The sequence below is a fragment of the Pygocentrus nattereri genome, chromosome 2 (genome assembly GCF_015220715.1).
Source record: "Pygocentrus nattereri isolate fPygNat1 chromosome 2, fPygNat1.pri, whole genome shotgun sequence".
Classification (NCBI taxonomy): domain Eukaryota; kingdom Metazoa; phylum Chordata; class Actinopteri; order Characiformes; family Serrasalmidae; genus Pygocentrus; species Pygocentrus nattereri.
This window is the reverse complement of record NC_051212.1, coordinates 25,529,840-25,549,808: the sequence shown is the minus strand read 5'-3', so window position 1 is coordinate 25,549,808 and position 19,969 is coordinate 25,529,840. Positions and strand designations below refer to the sequence as shown.

Genomic DNA, 19,969 nt, shown 5'->3' with positions numbered 1-19,969 from the left:
GTTGGATATCCCATTGCAAAACCATAGGCATTAATATGGAGTTGGCCCCCATTCACAGCTATAACAGTCTCCACTCTTCTGAGAAAGATTTCCATAAGATTTAAGAGTGTCTGTGGGAGTTTGTTCCCATTGTGTCAAAAAAGATTTTGTGAGATCAGGCACTGATGTTAGACGAGAAGGCCTGGCTCGGAATCGTTGTTCTCCTTCATCACAAAGGTATGCAGTGGGGTTGAGGTCAGGGCTTCGTGCAGGCCACTGGTGTTCCTCCACACCAAACTCATCAAACCCCGTCTTTATAGGCCTTGCTTTGTGCGCAAGGACACAGTAGTGCTGAAACAGGTACCAGCTTCCCTAAACTGTTGCCACAAAGTTGTAGGTCTAAATTTTGTCTTGGTATGCTGTAACATTATAAAAATGTCTTGGTATGCTGTAACATTAATGCTACGCTTCACTGGAAGCAGAGGGGCCAAGCCCAAACCCTGAGAAACAGTCCCAGCCTATTATCTCTCATCCGCCAAACTTTAATGTTGGCACTATGTACTATGCAGATAGTGAAGTGTGATTCATCATTTCAGAGAATGTTTCCACTGCTCCAGAATCCAGTGGTAGCGTGCTTTATACCACTCAAGTCATGTGCTGCTGCTTGTCTATGGAAACCCATTCAATTCTTGTGCTGATGTTGCTTGCAGAGGCAGTTTGTGCAATAGAGGATAAGTGATTTTTGCATACACTTGGTAGCTCTGTTCTGTGAGTTTGTGTGGTCTACCACTTTATGGCTGTTGTTAATCATAGATGCTTCCATTTCAAAATAATACACATTGGTATTACACATCAGTTGACCGTGGCAGATAAAGCAGGACAGAAATTTCACGAAATGACTTGTGGAAAGATGGAAGCTTTTAGCACATCCCTTTCCATTTCCCATGTTTGTCAACAGAGCTTGCTTGGCTATGTGCAAAATTTTATATATATGTTAGAGATGGGTGTGGCTGAAACACCTGACCTCAATAAATAGAAGGGGTGTCCACATACTTCTAGCCAAGCAGTGAATGTATGTCTTCCCTCTCAGTGCATTTGTGTGTGTACATGTAGCTGAAATGTCTGAAATGTATGTCTGTGAGTTATTTCGCTGCCCCTGATCTGTGTGTAGTGTCGCTGTGTGTCCTGTGCCCATTCCTTACACTGTTACACTGCATCCAGGAAACTCTGACATGTGCATGCGCAAGGCTCATCTGTCAGCTCATGGTACATGTATTATGGCATTTTTAATAGTTTTGTTATTTTTCATTTCACACAATTTGAAAATTATGTATCAGTGTTGCTGTCTGTCTTTGTATTGCATGATTGCATGTGTATTCCATTACTTGTGATAAAATGACATTAACATTCAAGTTTTTCCTTCTGCTGTAAATTTACTGTTTTGAGATGTGAGCTTTAGTTCTGACAGTGACTATATATCACTGCACTCAATCTAGTTAAACAGGATCAAATTTTTGTAATGAAATACACAGTTGGCCAGTGTTCTAGTTAGGTACTAAAGATATCCGCAATATCCTCAGAAAAGCTGGCATGTTGTGAAAATATAACAATATATATTCATTTTACTCACCCGATGTGTGTGTTTGTGCATGTAACAGAAAACATGAGTGTATGTGTGTGTGTTGGGGGGATCTGATGGACATTTATATGCAGGCTGTGGTCAGTAAAGTGTGCTGCAAGATGCATGACTGTGTGAGAAATGTGCATATGAGTAATAAATCATTGAAGAGACTTAATTTTCTTAAATCTGCATGTAATTTAGCTCTGAAATCACCCTGACAGTGTCAGCATGTCTGAAAGCTTTTTTCACAGCTTGTTTCACAAACATGCTGCTTTGAAGGTACATGTCAGTATCACTTTTGTATGTGTTATGTGTCTGTGTGTGTATATGTAGTTTATGGCTGTGTGTAAGAGGATGTGTGTGTAACCTTGCCCGAGTGGGGGCACGTGATGTTTACCAGACAGATGTGTGTGTGTGTGTGTGTGTGTGTGTGTGTGTGTGTGTGTGTGTGTGTGTGTGTGTGTGTGTGTGTGTGTGTGTGTGTGATGAATTGATAATGCAGAGTTGTTGTGGTTCAGAATGCTAAGCTTCAGTCTGCAGTAAAGGGAGGGACCTGCCCTCTCCACCGCAGTGTGTGTGTGTGTGCGTGTGTGTGTGTGTGTGTGTGGTGGGAGAGTCTGGACAGCCTCTCTAACCATTAGCCCAGCCTCATAACAGGCTTTCACACTCTTTTATAATCCCTCATTATTTATCAGACCTTCCTTCCCTCTGTTCTCTGCTGTGTGTTTCTGTGTGTGTGTGTGTGTGTGTGTGTGTGTGTGTGTGTGTGTGCCTGCGTGCATGTGTGTGTGTGTGTGTGTGTGTGCATGTGCACACGCAGTGAGTGATAGCAGAACACCGTCACTGCCATCGTCTCTGTGAGCCCCTCCCTTCTCCATCTCTCTCTCTTCTTTACCTTTTCCCTGTCCTTTCTTCACCTTTAGCCACTATCTCTCTCTCCTTCTCTTTTCTTGCTTCTCTCTCTCTCCTCTCTCTCTTTCCTTCTGTGTCTCTCTCTTTCTCCTTGTCTCTCTCGTTTATATCTCCTCCTCCCGCTGTTCTTCTGTTTATCTTTCTCTTTCCTTCACCATTTCTCTCTCTTCTGTTTCTCTTGCTCTCTTCCTCTTTCCCTCTGTTTCCGCCAGCTTCCTTCTCTAACGGCCGTGTTCCGCTCCAGCTCTCTTGTTTCTTTGCCTTTATTTTGCATTCTCTGTCTCTCCTTCTTTCTCCATCTGTCTCTCTCCCTCTCCACTCAGTCTCCCTTCCTCTCCTTTCATCTCTCCTTTCCCTCACTATCTGTTTTCCGCTCTCCTTCCCCATTCTCTTTCTCATCTCTCATTTCTCTCTTTCTGTCTCTTTGCCACATCTCCTCTACCCATTGTATCTTTCCTTCTGACGTACCAATCCCCCTTCTCTCTCTCTCTCTCTCTCTCTCTCTCTCCCTTCCTTCTCTTCTCTCCTTCTCTCTGTGTATCTTTCTCCAGCTGCAGCAGCTCCTCCTCTCCTAGAGAAGCACTCAATAGTGATAAACTAGCCCCCTCCTCTTTTTCTCTCTCCTTCTCTCTCCATGTCTCTACCCTTCTCTGTATTCTGCTCACCTCTCCTCCTTCCCCATCTCTCTCTCTCTCTCTCTCTCTCTCTCTCTCTCTCTCTCTCTCTCTCTCTCTCTCTCTCTCTCTCTCTCTCTGTCTCTTACAGATCTGTTCCATACACTGAACCCTCCCTGGCTCTTAATGAAATGAACATACAGCTCCGTCTCTCACTGGCTGTAGCCTAAAAGAGAAGAAGTAAACGCATGCTCTCTTGCTCCCTCTCTCTCCCTCTCTTTCTCATACACGCAGACTTGCACGCCTGCACTCACATCCGCGCAAACAAACACACTCCCCGGCTTCTCCACTCCAAGCGTGCACACACGGAGCGACACTCTCTCACGCATTCACTCACACGTCGGCTGTCACTCATTGTCAGTTCGCTTGGCTGCAAGCTTGGGATGAGGTGATGTTTTGGGACAGGAAACACGGAGCTATGGGCAATTCCCAACGCCGGGCCAAAGGGAGGCACAAAACCAAGGGGGCAACAGGTACAGCGCACACATGCACCTGTCTTGCACTGACAGAGCCTATGATGAATTTATGTTCACATTCATTCAGCCAGTGAGATATTTCTGTGCGCCTACATAAACATGTTGACTCATAGTCATCTTGTTCTTTAACATTGATGCTCACATAGCCTGGGCATGGCACATTATAGCACCATTCATCTGCTTCATTTCATTTCACGCTCATTAGCATTTCTACTTGCTTTATCATTAGTGGCAATAGCTGCAGGCTATATGTCTGTGTGAGACAGAGAAGAGAGAGTGTCTGTGTGTGTCACTGTGTGTGCGAGCTGTGTGCACGTGCGTGTGTGTGTATGCATGAGAGATGATATCAGAGGTTGGTGTCAGTGCCAGGTTGTGTGTGGTTGCATAGTGCTGAGCTTGTTCAGCTGTGCTTTGCCTCAATGACCAGAATTACTACAGAGTGTTAGAATTAAAGGAGAACTCCATTTTTCAACCTAATCTATATCCTCTGCTTCTGAAGCATGTAGTCAGTTACCGCAGATGATCATTTTGACACAATTCACTGTACTTAGCAAATCGCAGAAAACATGTCAGCTAAAATGCACTATTAATAGAATCCAATGGGCAGCTGTTTTAGCAACGACTTATAAGCGTTGATGTCTAGAAAAGAAATTTAGAGGACATGCACAGAAATGACTGTCCGTGATAATTAATGTACGCTACAGATACAGCAGATAGAGATTAGCTTGAACTATTGTGTAGTATTCCTTTAATGTTACAACCCCTCCACTCCCTAAAAGGCATGAGAGAGAGGGAAAGGAGGAAACAGGGAGTAGAGGACAAGAGAAGTTGATATATACATAAATATTTACATGGAATGAAAGCACACATATTGGGAGAACATTATTCACACACTGTGCACACATATGTATGCATGCATGTTTTGATAAAACCATTAAGCAGACCATTCGGCCAGATGTCCACACTGGCACAGCGGGTCACCTCTATTCACATGAATAGGTAGCTCTGTGTCTGTATGTGCTGTGTGTGCATCCCTTAGGAATAGCTTTTGTCTCTGTCAGACATTACTATGTTTCTGCACCTTCAGTGTCTCAATGCAGCCTATGTTAGACCACAGGGACCCTATAGTCCACTCTTGTTTTGTGTCCAGTTGTGCTGTGTGCTTACTGCTAGAGTGTAGAGCTCAGGCACATCATACTTTTTGTTATACATTTGTGATGGTCCATGCCATAACACCTGTGGTCTGTTTTTTTAAAGGGCCTGTATAATAGAAAACTGATTTCCCTCACTTGTTTTAAATAAAGGAGTATGATGTAGAATGTTAACATTGAGTTTTAGAATGTAAAGTTAATTTCTTAGTCTTTACAGTATGTGTATGGAGAACAGGAACAGTGTTTTTGTGATGTCACAAAAAGCAACACATTTACATATATCCACATACTCAGCCTACAGCGGTGTAATCCTGCCCAGTTCAAGCTGAAGTTATAAGAAGAGTTTCACAGCCTGGACTGCTTTTTGAAAGTGATACAGTAGAACCATTTAATCAGAACAGATATATATATAAGGCATATATATATATCAAAGGCACAGTAACAAAAACAGCCTGTATATTTCTAAGGGATAAAGAGAGATTGGAAAATGCTCATGCAAAAAAACAATTAAGTCTGTTTTGGATACATAAAATCACACAAACTTGATACACAAAAACATACAATTTCATTAATGGAGCTAAAGGGGAGTAGAATAAAAATGCAAGAAAATTAGGATATGGGCCCTTTAATGGCCACTACCATAGTTACCAACACAAAAAGTCACAAAGAAATTGTTAGAGTAGGTCTGAATGTGTGTAGAGCGTGTGTGATTTGTTTGAGGGACTGCTCTGCACACACATGCTTTCCTCTTCATGCACACATCGCCTTTCCATTCATATTTTTCTCTCACACATGACGTCATTGTGCCAGAGACGAGCGCTACCTCTGCAGAGAGAGAGAGAGCTCTGTGTTGCTGTGTGTGAGACTGGGTAGCTGTTGTCATGGCAACGGACAGGTGGTAATGCCGGTCAATCGAAAGCCTGTTCATGCTTGTCGCTGTGTGTACACTGGGCCAGTGCTCCTCTCTTGACCCCACTGCTGTTATCATTGTCTTTTTAGCTCATAGATGGTCAAATGTCAAAAGATGCGGGACAGTCACTAAAATATGTGAAAATACCACCTTAAAGGAATAGATTGGCCAAGCATGCTAACACGGCTAACAAATTAATAAAAGCTAGTAGTTACCAACTAGCATGGTGTTTGATTCTTGCTATTTGGTGGCCACGCACTTTCACTGTTAGCAGCATTAGTGTTTGTGACTGAGCAGTTCTTCTAAAATGTGTTTGTGATGTTCATGTTCATCTATGTATGCCTACAGCACTGTCACATTACATCCACCTGGGATATTAATAGTTAATCAACTGACCACTAACTACAACAAAAAATATTGGATCAAAACTATTGATTAAAGAATAAATTATTAGTCTATATCTTTTTTTTTATTTTTTATTTTATTTTATTTCCAGTGAACACCCTATTTGACTAGGTGGGTTTTCATTCAAGTTGAGGACCAATTTTAATTGTATGTATGAGGGTGCTTTAAGCTGGTGGCTCTGCTACGTAGGCCTTTTAAAAAACGAAGCAGTTCAGAACAAAATTAAAGAGCTGGATGTGGTGGATGACGACGCTTTTAAAGAGCTACTAAGCCAAAGCTATTCCCAGTCATGGCATTTATCTTCATTTTAACTAGGGCCTGTAATGCATGATAAAGATGCATTTTTTTATTTGTGTAGCCCTTCATTGTATATTTATTGTGTTCAGTCATTTTATCAACTTTATCATATTATAGTTGTCAGCGCCTCAGTTAAGAAACAAAATCAGGTTTTTACATATGTTTAATAAGGTTTCAGGCTGTTTTACTGAGTATACATGTTTATGCTTGGCCTTAACTATTAGTATTATATTTGATGGCTTATAAATTGAAATTGAAAAAACTTATAAAAAACACTTTTTTCCCTAATTTTCTTCCCAATTTAGATGTATCCAGTTCCACCCACTAGATAGGACTCCCTCCATTACACGATACTACCAGTGCATGAAGGGCAAAAGCTAGCACAAGCTTTTTCCAAGTCCTGTGAACCAAGACGCCACATCTTTTCGAACTGCCTTCAGCTGTCCAACATTATTGGACAGCTGAAGTCGCTCAGAGGAAAGCACCAACCACCAGTTCAGCTAAGAGACAAGTGCGCTGGCTAGCGCCACGCTAAGTGATGGGGAAGTTGGGGGGTGGGGGTTGGTTGCTGGGGGCATCTTACCTACCAAGAAAGAGTGAGGCCATTAATATTTTGGTATATTTGTGGATGATTCTTTGGAGCCCATAAAGTGACATGGTGATTATTTTGGTTTTATGGTGGCCACAAATTATATATTGAGGCCACTTGGCCACAAGAAACTTAACTTGTGGCCTTGATATATTAGCTCATGGCCTCAATATATTAAGTTGTGGCGACACCGTATTAAACAGTAATCACCATGTCACCTTAGAGGCTCCAAAGAATTCAGTTGATATGTGTATTTTACAAATGGCTTCAAACATGGCACAGCCAATCAGATTTCAGAATGATATGATTGATATTTTGATGGGTCAGGTTCTTGATTTGAGGCTGGCTTACCTGTTAAAGATAAATTGCCACTGAATGACGGTCAGCTAATACAAGAACTTACCAAATCTGCATGCCTAGCCCACATTTCCGTTACTGAAACTAACTCTGTTTTATAAACCTAAATACACAAACTGCATATATCATTGGCAAAATCATACTGTTTGCTAAATGTGCTGACTGCTTATGTTTTGAATTCACTGCACATCATGGAATTACGTGTTCACAAAAGATAAATGTGGAAAGCAAAGGCATTGATTTTAACTTGGGTGGTTTGGGATAGGGCTGCATGATTAATTATATTTTTATCATTATCACATTGTAAGTATACATGATTAACATATTGTTAAAGGGGAATTCCACTGGTTTTTAAAAGTGTCTGGTAAAGATAAGCAAAACAAAGTCATTCTGAGTGGTTTGATGCAAAATGCTCTGTTCTAGACCAACTTGCTGAGTCAGAATTATTCACAGTGGTAGGAACCTGATGTTTGAAAAGTTTAAAAGCCTCACAGAAGGTTACGTGAAAAGTATACAAATACACTGCCTGATGCCTGAGATGCTGTTTCATGATAGTTTTGAGATGGGATTTTTTTTTTTTTAAATCCGCCAACATTACGTATAAAAGCTTAGACGGCAAGTGTAGGCTCATTGGTGTTTTGGGTAGTAAATGAAATGGTTACAATCGCATTATAGACATGGTGATCCCTGGTTCCTATCACCATCACTGTAAAGAAATCTGAGCTGGTAAGTTTTTCTTCAAATGAACCATTTCATATCAAATCACATCTTAGAGAGAAAGTGACTTAACCACTCTGTTACAGAGCTGATCACAAAGCAAACACAAATGCACAGCTCAAAAACATAACTACTGTTTATTCTCACTCTCAGAACTGTGTGTAAAATGTATGAGGCAATAATGGTTACTGTCACAAATGGCTTCACTGAACTCTATGCCCATATTATGCAGCACTACATATTTATTGGGTAAAATACCAAAAATATATATAGAAATCTTTGTATAACTATGTGTGCTCGGTTCAGGTAGTTAGTCTTGTTTTGCACTAAATACTAGATATTGTTTGTCTTTATCTGCCCTGTGGAGCCTTGGTCTGTGTCTTAAACAGGTTCTTAGTTGCACAGCTGTGAACATGTGTGAATGTGTTTGTGTTTCTGTGTTGCCATCGTCGTGTGCAGTGATGGACTGAGCTTTATCCTCTTTTACTGGTTATATTTATGGCCAACAGTTTAGCATTTCGGTCTACAGTGGCATCTGCCAAACTTGCTGAGTCACGCTGGCATTTTGGCTGCTGGCTTATTAAAGGTAGTGGCTGATAAAGTGACTATATTCATGCTGTTTTAAAGCTTTTTAAGTTTACATCTGGATAGGATTACATTACACCTTCAAAACGCCCACAGAAACACTCTTCCAGATCTGTGATGGGTCAGGATCCTCATAGAACATAGTAAAAAATTTTGGCTAATTTGCCAAAAGCATATTGCTGTATTAATATTTCAAAGACATACTATTTGATTAAGACATAATACGCAGTCTAAGTAGCTACTTCCATTTTATTATGATTATCATGATAATTCACGCCACAATGATTTTTAAAAGCATGTTTTAGATATCATCGTTTTAAGGAACACTGACCAACTGCATGTTTCATTATAAATACAGCATAATTAAGCCTGTTAAATTGGATAGAATGCAGAGCACTGTGGGAAAAATTATTGTCTGTTCCAACTGAAGAAGCCTCAGAAAAACTAAATATTATCCTGATGTTATAGTTTTGCCATTTTCCCCATCTCTAATTAGAGCTAAGAATGGGTGAAATAATAGATTTGTATGAGATGACTCTGAACTAAAATTAGCCAGCTTACTGGTCTTGCTTTGCTTGAATTCTGATAGCTCTTTGGACAATTGTTAGGAACTGTGAAGGTTTCTGACCGACTCACAGCATTGACTGGCTAGGTGTTACCTCCAGTCGGGTAGGAAGGCACTAGTGAGTTTGTGAAGGAAAGAGCAATACTGTGCTGACAATGGAACCGGAGTAGAGGGGGAGGCTGGTCAAAACACACACAGCTCACATATCCTGCCTTTCACTCTCACACAGCGAAGGAAGCAAATCTAGACCCCCTCCTCCCTCTCTCTCTCTCTCCCACTTTTTCCCTCCCTCTCTACCTCATAGTTTCCTTTTTGTCCAGATAGCGTGTTCTGCAGACTCTTGGTCTGTCTGCCTCTAATGTCTCCGTCCTTCTCCCTCTCTCCCTCTCCCTCTCTCCTTACCCTCCTTGACTGCTTCAGTTTTTTGTTCTCAACAAGCAGTAGCAGTTTTATGTTGCTAAAGTAGTCTCCAGTTTGTCTCTCTCTCTCTCTCTCTCTCTCTCTCTCTCTCTCTCTCTCTCTCTCTCTCTCTCTCCCTCCTTGTGGATACTGCCATGGAGAAACTAGATGTCTTCAGGAGCAGAGCAGGTAGGATTAGATCTTCCATACACTTCAGGAAATACATTCTGCCTTCGCTCCTCACACGTATTCTTCTGCTTGCACTAATTCAGATGGTTCTTCTGAGCAATTCTCAAGTCTGCTGAGCCACTATTAATAGTACAAAGATGATGACAGACAAGTTCAGGCTGAGGTATAGAGCTGATCACTTTGTTGACTGTAGGGTTTCTTGTATTCTGGAGGTTGTTTGGCATCCTTTTCTTCCACTTAATGCTGGGCAGTATTTACCAAATTCAGTATATTGATATTTTCCCAACTATATTGCAGTATTGGATGATATCATATGCTTTCTAAGTACTAATATTTTGCACTAAAACTATGTCCTACAAAGTTGACATAACTCGTTGTTTTTCTGTCTCTTAAAATGACACCAGAGTAAACCTTACGACGACATTACGATATACACTGCTATTTAAAGGGATAGAATGTTGTCATGGCTTTTATCCATTGTCTGTGTTATACACTCATTATCATTTGACATGCTGACACTAATAATCAGTACTGTTGACACTGGTACTGGTATAGCCAGGATCAGTCAGCTGTACTGAATGTTTGAGAATGTGCACTGGTCAGTAGGGCCTTCCCTAAACACTAGGCTTATTATTCAGTTCATCCTCTTAAAACTTTTTATTCAGTAAATTATATGAAACTAAGGTAAGGTACATAGTTATAAGACTGAGGTAAGGAAGTCTGGACTCATTCATGAGCTTGATGGGATTAAATAGATGCAAATGTGACTTTCCAGTAAAAGTTAAGTCGTACCATGTTTGCTAGCATGTGGTTTAAGATCATTCTGCACCAACTTTCCCTATTAAACCCAATGCTCAGTTTGAGGTGGTGTTTTTCCATATTTAGATTGAGTTATTTGATTTGTGAAGTCTTTGTATGAATGCTTACTCCAGCAAACATTAAAACTGTGGGTAATGTGGGCAAATGTTGAGCATCATAATGCTGACTTGTCTAAAGCATCTCATTTTTGGTTGATACATTATATGGTTGCTGTCTCTGAATACAGAGGGTGTATTTTGTGACGCTGTGTGTGTGTGTGTGTGTGTGTGTGTGTGTGTGTGTGTGTGTGTGTGAGAGAGAGAGAGAGAGAGAGAGAGAGAGAGAGAGAGAGAGAGAGAGAGAGTTAAAGTTACAGGGCAGGCTTCACCTGAAGTCATGGAATACTAACACAACTGCGTGAAAGTGACCTGAGGTTATGTAGAGTCTTGCCACACTGACACGCACACATTTAGTGTTGGGCTGGTGCCTGTTTCCCACTCTGGTTTTCACTCTGCGTTTGGTTCTCGTTTCACCACGGAATTCCAGCACAGTGGCGCCATCCATGAACACAAAATAATAATGATGACAATCCACAGAGACTGCACTCTCCTACACTTATCTCAAACACACACACACACACACACATGCACACTTAGTTTCTCACAGAAAACAGAAAGCACTCATTGTCCCTCCCTATGGCAGTATGATTATTCTCACTATCGTGACAAATTATGTCACATCGTGTCACAATATTCATTTCTGATCTGTTGCATATTTCATTAAAAAGAGAACATAATTGGTCCTGTTTAATTGGAATCACTGTATGAAAACCATTGTACACTTTTTCAGTTTTTTTTTTGTTTGAAGCTGGCACAACTGGTTGTAACCTCAGAAAAGCTAAATATTTAATTATATATTGTGTATCATGAAAATGTCTAGTAGTAATGACATATCCTCATATCACCCAAACCTAAACACAATGACATATCTTCATACTGGCCATCCATATTGACAATGACATTTTGATGTCACCCGCCTCTAGTAGCAATAGCATATCATATCTCCCATCCATAGTAACAATGACATATTTTCATATCACCCACCCAGTAACAATGGCATACTCTTATATCACCCACCTCTAGTAACAATGACATATCACCCACCCTTAGTAACAATGACGTATCATATCACCCACCTCTGGTAACAATGACGCATCTTCATATCACCCTCCTCTAGTAATAATGACCTATTGTCATATCACCCATCACAAGTAACAATGACATCATCATAACACTCACCCCTGCTCTCCTACTATCTTACTCTCTTACACACTTTCTTTGTTTCTATCCATTCTTTTTCTTTCTTGTGCTCTGTCTCTTGCTTTCTCTCTCTCACACACGAATATATATGCTCTCAGTTTCTCACACAAATCACCCTTGCACCTCACACTCCCGCACACATGCACCACACGCACACATTTTCCAGAGCTCGCTGGATAATTATGTGTGTAAAATGAATGGGAGAGAAAATTAAGCCTCATAGAATTTTTATGCAAACGAGTTTCTAAATGAAGCTGTGGAGTTCTGACTGCTTCGCTGGCAGCACGACAGGCTTTATGACAGAGAGGAGAGAGCTGCAGTGTCCTACTGAGGGTTAAAGCCTGTGTGTATGTGTGATGGCAGTGATAAGTTTCTTGGTGCTGCATGTTCCAAAATGAGTACTGCTAAGGACGAGTGAAAGGATAAATAAATACGAGTGTGTATGCGTATGTGTATGTTTGTGGTTGTGAATGGAACAGTCATGAGGTTTTGTGGCTGCTGCCAACCAGGATCTTTATCAGTCATTTATTGATCCAATCATTGACAGATGTTTACCAAGTGAGCTAACTGCCCACAGATATATAAAAACTGTAAACACACACACACACACACAGACACAACACCTAAGTATTTTTCATCCTTGCCAGCTTGATTAGATTTTTGATTAGAGCATTTCTTTCCATAATCTCCCTGCCCTTCTTTTCCATCTCTGTTTTCCATTAGCTGTCCTATCATCCCATAGCCCATAGTATCTTACTGGAAACTGGTGGCAAACTGTGACTTAGAGCTAGGCCTTCAGTTTGGGCCCTAAAAGTAGTGCACAAATAAAAGGAGATACAAGCTACATCCAAAACCACATACTACTATACTATATGTGTCAAAATAATTAATATATTTCTAATGATCGTTTACTATTTTGCAATAGCCTTAGACATCAATTGTCTGAAGAACATCACTGCACTGCATGTAAAGGCAAGGCAGTGTACCACAATGGAACTGACTCATAGTACTCATAGTATTTAAAGAACACATTTGCAGAAATTATGATCACAAATATGCTCTAAATTTCTCCTCATATAGCAGCAACTTGCAAAAAAGAGTTGCTGGCTAGCCTTTGTGATCAATACGGCACTCACCCTTAGCTTCTTTATTTGCTGTCTTGTCTTTTTGGCCCTTGGCCCACCACAGGCATACCGTTTGGTACCCTACAACAAGAAAGTTTGGACACCCCTGTCCTGTACCAGGTCTTCCTACTGGAGTCTGAACAGCCCTTCACAGAAGTACCCTGGGCTTATCCAGGACAACTTATCCAAACTAAATACTAAGCTTAATCACATGAAAGGAACATCAAAACTGGTCTCAGATCATCCAACGTCCTGTATCGTTGCTGTTATAACAAAACCATTAGCTAACAGTAGCTAACAATTTCACATTGTGTAAAAAACACGTTATCGGAACATTGTCAGTCAGTATGTAGAACTTAATGGAGAGAATGTTTATGTGAATACCAGAAAGCTGGGAAGTAACACTGTTTGTAATTAAATGCTATCCTACAAGAGCTGTTCAACTCACATTTGACACCCTATATTGCCTCTTAGCTTTGAATCTTTGACTTTGAATTTGCTCTGTGTTAAACAGATACACAACAAAAGAAAAACTGTATTGTATGTCTGTACTGTATACCCTTCTTACATCTTTTTAAACATAGTTTAGTTTACATAGCACTTATACGGTTAGTAATGCTTGTCCATTGGGCTCAGCATAGCTAGCCCTTCTAACAAACACAGATTGATTTTTGATAATCTTCATTACTCATTTTAGTAAGATCACACTGTATGAATTTCAGCATCAGTTTTTAGAACACTGCTTAAATGAGCAACTTACATGTGGACGTGAATTGTGCAGATGTGGTGGTGTGATTTCTTGGTATTTCTTTGGTTCTGGTCATGTGCATGTGCAAAGGATTATGGCTAACAGAAGGCCGTAAAGGATAACGTCCTTGAAAACTGTCAGAAAGTAGGCTGTGTTTCCCGACTGTTTCGCAGAATCTCTCTGATTGTAAAAGCCTTGAATGACCTAGGCTAGCTTTTGGAACTCAGCTATGGATTAAAGAACTTGTCTTTAGTTCTGTTTGCCCACCAATAAGAGATTGCCTCTGGGCTACAGGGGCTAAAAACGCTCAGTTCCCCTGATATCCACCCCTTCCAGCTCCATTCATTCATCCATGCAATCATCACACGGTGTGCGCTGCATGACAGGAAGTGCATGAAGTGTTGTTTCCTGTGAGGGTTGATGTAAAAACAATGAACCCTGGAAGTTATCTAAAGGAATTGCTCGCTCTTCCCACTCTGTGTGTTTGCAGTGTGTGTGTGTGTGTGTGTGTTTACATCAGAAAGTAATATTGTGGATGTATTTTTAACTTTGGTCATAAGCCATTTTAAAAGTTTACCTCATAGTTTCTTGCAGTTTGAAATTTTGCGTATCAAAGATATTTTTGAAGATTTATTTCTGAGTGTTGCTCTTTGGTTATGAGCTGTCAACTCTCTTTTTTATCACCTGTGGTGATAAAGCATCCGTTTAAACAGTTTTTCACAGTTTTCTCCTCTATAATCTTCTTGTTGCATGTGAGTGTGTTAGCAGATCTAAATTTGGTTCTCTCGGTTGGGTGAGCATTTCATACTGCATTAGTCATTGAGTGTGTGTTGACACAGGTTGTCCAGTATCCACAATGTGCTTCATGTAATGCCTGTAGAGCATACACACACACACACACACACCTCATTGTGCTTGTTTATGCAGGGATTATGGATTATAGAGAGTTTATACAGGAAAAATGAATATTAGATGCACCTAATAATCTGTTTGGTTTATTTACTCCAGTGGGGAACGCTCATAGCCTTCTAAGCTTTCAGAAAAGGTCTAATGATTTCTTTGTTGTGTTTAAACTCATAATATTGTGTTAAGTATTGGTTGGAAACAAAAGAGTGAGATTCTCCAGTCAAGATTGTTTGTGGTATCTAGGTTTGTACAATCAGGCTGTCCCATTGATCAGGACTTCAGGAGCTGGACTGAAAGCCTAACATTTCTGGTTAGCCACTGACCAAAGAATAGCTCAAACAGTTTGCATTGAAGTGCCTGTAGTTACTGAATAATAAGCTTTAATATGTAATAAGCCTGAGATTTTAAGTGGTTAACTAAATCTACCATGTCCTCAATGACCATTTACGGTGATTTCTTCTGTAAATAGTCAGACATACAGCTTCTGCTGTTTTCCATTTCTAATAACTGACTGACTCACTTCTCGGAACGCACTCATATTCACAGTCAGTCATGTGTCTGAGACTTCCAGAAGTTTATATTTTCTCACAAAATCAATGTCATCCATTGGAAATCTGGGTGTGATTGGTTGATTCCTCTGTCACTTTCTACTTATGTTAGAAGTACTTATGATAGAAGTGTGTAATACAACATTGGGCCCAACGGTGGGCCCTGGACATTTAAGGGTTTAATAAAGTGACAACTCAGTCTACAGATGCAGCACACATTCTTGGAAAAAAAAGGCTCACAAACAGAAGTTCTTTGGAGTGGGGCCATAGAGGAACCATGCATGGTTCCCTAAAGAATCTTACAGTAGATGGTTCTACAAAATGCCATTTTCATATATGAGATGTGCAAGTGTGAAGAACCTTTTTAAAGTTTAAAGAACCTGTGAATAATGTAGTCCTTAAGGAATCTGTGAGCCAGCGAGTCAGGTTATGTACTATATGAAGTAGAGCCAAAGCAAACCAGACCCTGTCAGGTAGTCTGCAAAAGATGACATCATGATGGTGCCTTCCTGAGGGATTGTTCTAGAAGCTTTGTTTCAACAGCAGTGAGAGGAGGAAAGTAGAGCCCGTCACAACACTCTGAACTGCCAAGTGGACTCATGGCCTATTTCTCCGACTGATTTTTGTATCGAATATGATCTTTTCCATTTGACTTTTTTCCATCACCTTGGCACCACCCTGAATTTCACATTTATGTTTTTCTTTTGCTTAGATCTTGTGCTTTCTGGTTTTAGACACAGTGATCATTTCCATGAGATTCACAGTAAGCCTTAATCTGGGAAAACTGGGCTTTCCTTGGATGGAATAGAGTTGAATCTGTTTGACCATGAGCAGAAACCTGCTACCTAAATCACCAGCTGGCTAGTTATAAGTTAGCAATTTATGGAAGTCCAACAGTGTCTTTTTTACAAGCTTTTCATTTCTTTCATATTTATCAGTATATATTCCAGTTTCTGTCAGTGTTATTGATGACCTTTACTGATGCCATAGTGGAGGTTTTTAATTCTGGGTCTTGAGTCAAGTTTCCAGACCTGAATTATTAGAAGTTAACTGAAGTTAATTATTAGTGTAACTATGTGGCAAGAAGGCTTCTACATTGTACCAACAAGGTTCTATGACATTTAACAAACCTTTGTTGGTGCTATATATTACTGTTTTTAAAAGGTTTTATAAAGAATTCTCCATCCTAAGGAAGAAATATTTAACCAAGCAAAGAACTATTTATGCATTCAGATGGCTCTTTGAGGTGTTACTGTTCTATGCATCACAACTGCCTTTATTAAAGAACTCTTGAACAACCACTTTGTTTAAGGGTGCCTTAAGTGATCACAAAATCAAGCACTGGAAACTGGATTCAGGGCCCACAGTTGAAGACCTCTACCTTTTACATATAGAGTTTTACATGTGGACATGCAACATATCCTGGCTGTGACTTTTTAACTAAAAGATCCAGAGTGGAACTTTTTAATAGATGCTTTAGAAACTACAGGAATGGCTACACTGACCATAACATAAGTCATACTAGATGAGATAGTAACAGGTTTTTTGGTAATGCCATGTGAGGATTTCTGTTTTTGCTGTTTACAGACTTTCTTCAGAGTCCTGGATCACAAATATATTTTCAGGACGGCTGCCATTGAAATAAGTAACAGATTGAAGTAGCAATGTGCCCTAATATGGGTGCTAATAAATGAGCCAGTACCAAGCATGCATAAGAAGGGAAATCAGACGATTGTTCTCTTCATTTTTAGCATGAGGTCACTGTTTTCCTTGGAAGGATTGAGCATCCCTTCCTATTTCTCCGCCAACTCACGGTCTGGCAAGTCTGTGCCTGATTGTGGCTTTGTGTCCAATGTTAAAAGTGTATGTCTGTGCGGGCGTTTGTACTGCCAAATGTTCTTTAAGTTGCATTTTGTCAGATTTAGGCCTTTTCTAGTCCTGCTAAGACACTCCACCACGTCAGATAGTGCAAGGAGCCAAAATTAGCATGGAAAAAAATGTAGAGACTGAGACCATCTCTGCGCACTGTGTCCGAGCAGTGAACCTTTAATACAGTAACTTTCTGATTATAAAGTTATGCTCATTGATGTGTAATAAACACAGTCTGTTTATTCTGGACCATAATATGAGGCCTGTATTCTTTTTTACTGACAGTAGCTTATGGCGTTATTTTTTCAAGTGATTTTATCTGTGTAATTGTTTTGGACACACATACATTTGCATTCAGGTGTTAGCCTTTAAGTAAATTCAAGTACATGACAGGTGTTTTAGAGAGCATTGCTTTTGTCATCTCCCATTAGAGAAAGTGTCCCTAGAGAAGAGGACCTGTTAGAGACATGTTACTCCACTTCTCCTTTGTGTGTTCTGATCCCGCAGCAGCGTCACCGAGCTTTCAACAGCGAGACGTCTCCCAGCGCTCCTGACTCATCGCTAAACACCGCTGTAATGCGAGGAAAAGCTCTTAAAAGGCTCTTTTAACACCTAGCACTGTTCACAAGGCACGTGGGGCCCATTTGCTTGCTTAATCGTGTAGGCTGGGATTAAAAGACTGGTTCATTTTAGCATCTCAGTTGAAATGTGGTAGGTTTTAGCCACATTAATGAGTGTTTTTATAAAAAGATCTGCTTGTTTTGCCTTATTAGATATAAGTCAATACAGCAGGTTAAATATTTCTGCAAGGCCTTTAAAAAGGGGCATTAAAGCCTTCGCTATCAGGGTTATAAATGCTTTATTACCTGTGAAAAACACATACCAGAGTTTGTAGACAGTAATTCAATAATAAGGACAGTGGAGGATAGTGGAGATTATGGATTGCACTGCTAACATCTTTCATCGTTCCTTGTTTTTGTCATGCTTATGTTAATTAATACATTCAAATAAGCACTGCACAGTATTGCGTTATAGTATATGCATTTGATGACCTTTGAGACAATTTCATTGATGATATTTCAAAATTAAACATTGTGCAATAAACGCCACTGTGTAACAACATTAAGAACAACCTAATTGAATCCACGCACCTTTTCTTTTAGTCGGCTTCTTTATTCACTTAGGAGTTTGTGCTTTGTGTACTCTGAGTCTGATTCCATTATTGAGTAGACATAGTGACTTTAGTCTACAGTTGTAATGCTGTAATGCGTGCTGTATTGAATATTGTTATGTATAGAGATTATTGCAAGGGTACACAATTTGTGCTGACAGTCAACTATTTTCATATTTTACAGACTGCTTTTCATACTCCAGGCCTATTCAATTCAAAGTACTAAAGTTGCCTACATCACAAGAGAGACCAATCTGTAACCAATCAGATAAGAAGGAAGGCAGGCCATCAGTGACAGAGATAAGTGGCTGTAGTCACCCTCAACTGTATGCTTTCACAGATCAAAAGGATCATGACGTCAACAAACTGTTTTTAGTTTCGTTAATAGTTAATAGTAGATCACTCTCTAAATAGGCAAGTCCCACAGCTTGCTGCCTTTACATATCAAATCAGCTAGCTATTGACTTGAATTGTGAATCAAAGAGTCAGATGTTTGACTCATTTAAATAGTTCAAGTGAATCATTTTGCTGAACTCAATTGAACTGAATCACCAGTAGGCTAATGTTTTGAAGGCTGTAATCTGCACAGGGGGCAGGATGGGTGGATGGGACAACAGAAATGGGTGATGGGGACATGTGTAATGGTGAGGAGTAGAGCAGGGTGGGTATTGTTTAACCCCTAAAAGGCCATCGCCTCAACTTCCTCCCTGTGGCCTCCAGACACTTCCTTTGTGCATACACATTATGTTTTGTGCATGTGTGTGGGTGTGAGAGACATACTGACACACAGACACACTTTCACACACAGTGTTTTTCTGTCACTCAGTGTTATGCCACACTCACATACGCATGCACACACATGGAGGGAAGTGACCCGGGAGGGGTTGTTGTGTTGGAGGAAGCAGGAGTGACTCTAGTCAGCACTGCTGGGAGTTAGGAGCACTGAGGAGCATGCAAACACATTACTGCCTCACACACACTTGGTATGCCATCTGTTAGTAGCAAATATTACTGTTCTGTTGGAACAGAAACTGCGTTTGTCTGTGATAGCCTTATGTAGCAGATATTGAAATTTGAAAAATGTATTGACACCTCTCTCAGCCAGTCACAGTTGTCTCTAAATGTTTCTTTCTTTTTTTTTATTGTTATTTTTGGTTTTCTTTCCTTGTATATGTCTAGCTCTTCTGTATCGCAACAAATCTGTAGTGAGAACAGTGCTTACAGTTAGACTCTGGATCTTGACTGTTTCTGCTAGAGTCGATGGAGTTGACTCCTTGACTCCATTTAATTTAAAGCAAAACAGCACCAGAATTTTTTGTGAGTAGCTACAAATTATAGTGATATGATGAAAATTCATACATTATCAGTATGATACACTGTCAGTTAGTCTGTTTCACATAATGAGGCTGCTAAAGGGAGCTTGAGCTCAATCAGACTACAGGACAAAAGGAAACTTTGAAGGATGAACTGAAAAATCCATTAGTCCTGATTCTTTGAAATTGAACCATTAGTAACCAGTTAATTAAATTTAAAGGAAAAAGTTTATTCCAGAGCAGTTGAATGTTATTTTATTCCACTTTCCCCCTTTTCCACAACATTCTGTGAAAAAATTATTTTTAATAATATTTTTTTTCCTTGTACAAGTACAGTCCTTCCTCAT

The 19,969-nt window shown here is 40.0% G+C and overlaps 1 protein-coding gene across 5 annotated transcripts in view; it reads left to right on the top strand.

Annotated features, from left to right (window-relative positions):
- Positions 1-19,969, top strand: part of nhsl2 (NHS-like 2) — a 111,656-nt gene that overhangs the window by 58,538 nt on the left and 33,149 nt on the right. Inside the window, exon 1 of one of the 5 annotated variants that reach the window (XM_017699686.2) lies at positions 3,314-3,659. The exons of 3 other annotated variants lie outside the window; for them this stretch is intronic. In XM_017699686.2, coding sequence (XP_017555175.1) covers positions 3,578-3,659 — 82 coding nt within the window. In that variant the 5' untranslated portion in view covers positions 3,314-3,577. Of the gene's footprint in view, positions 1-3,313; positions 3,660-9,583; positions 9,827-19,969 lie in introns of those variants that run through there. One more of the 5 variants, XM_017699687.2, reaches the window with a different exon arrangement.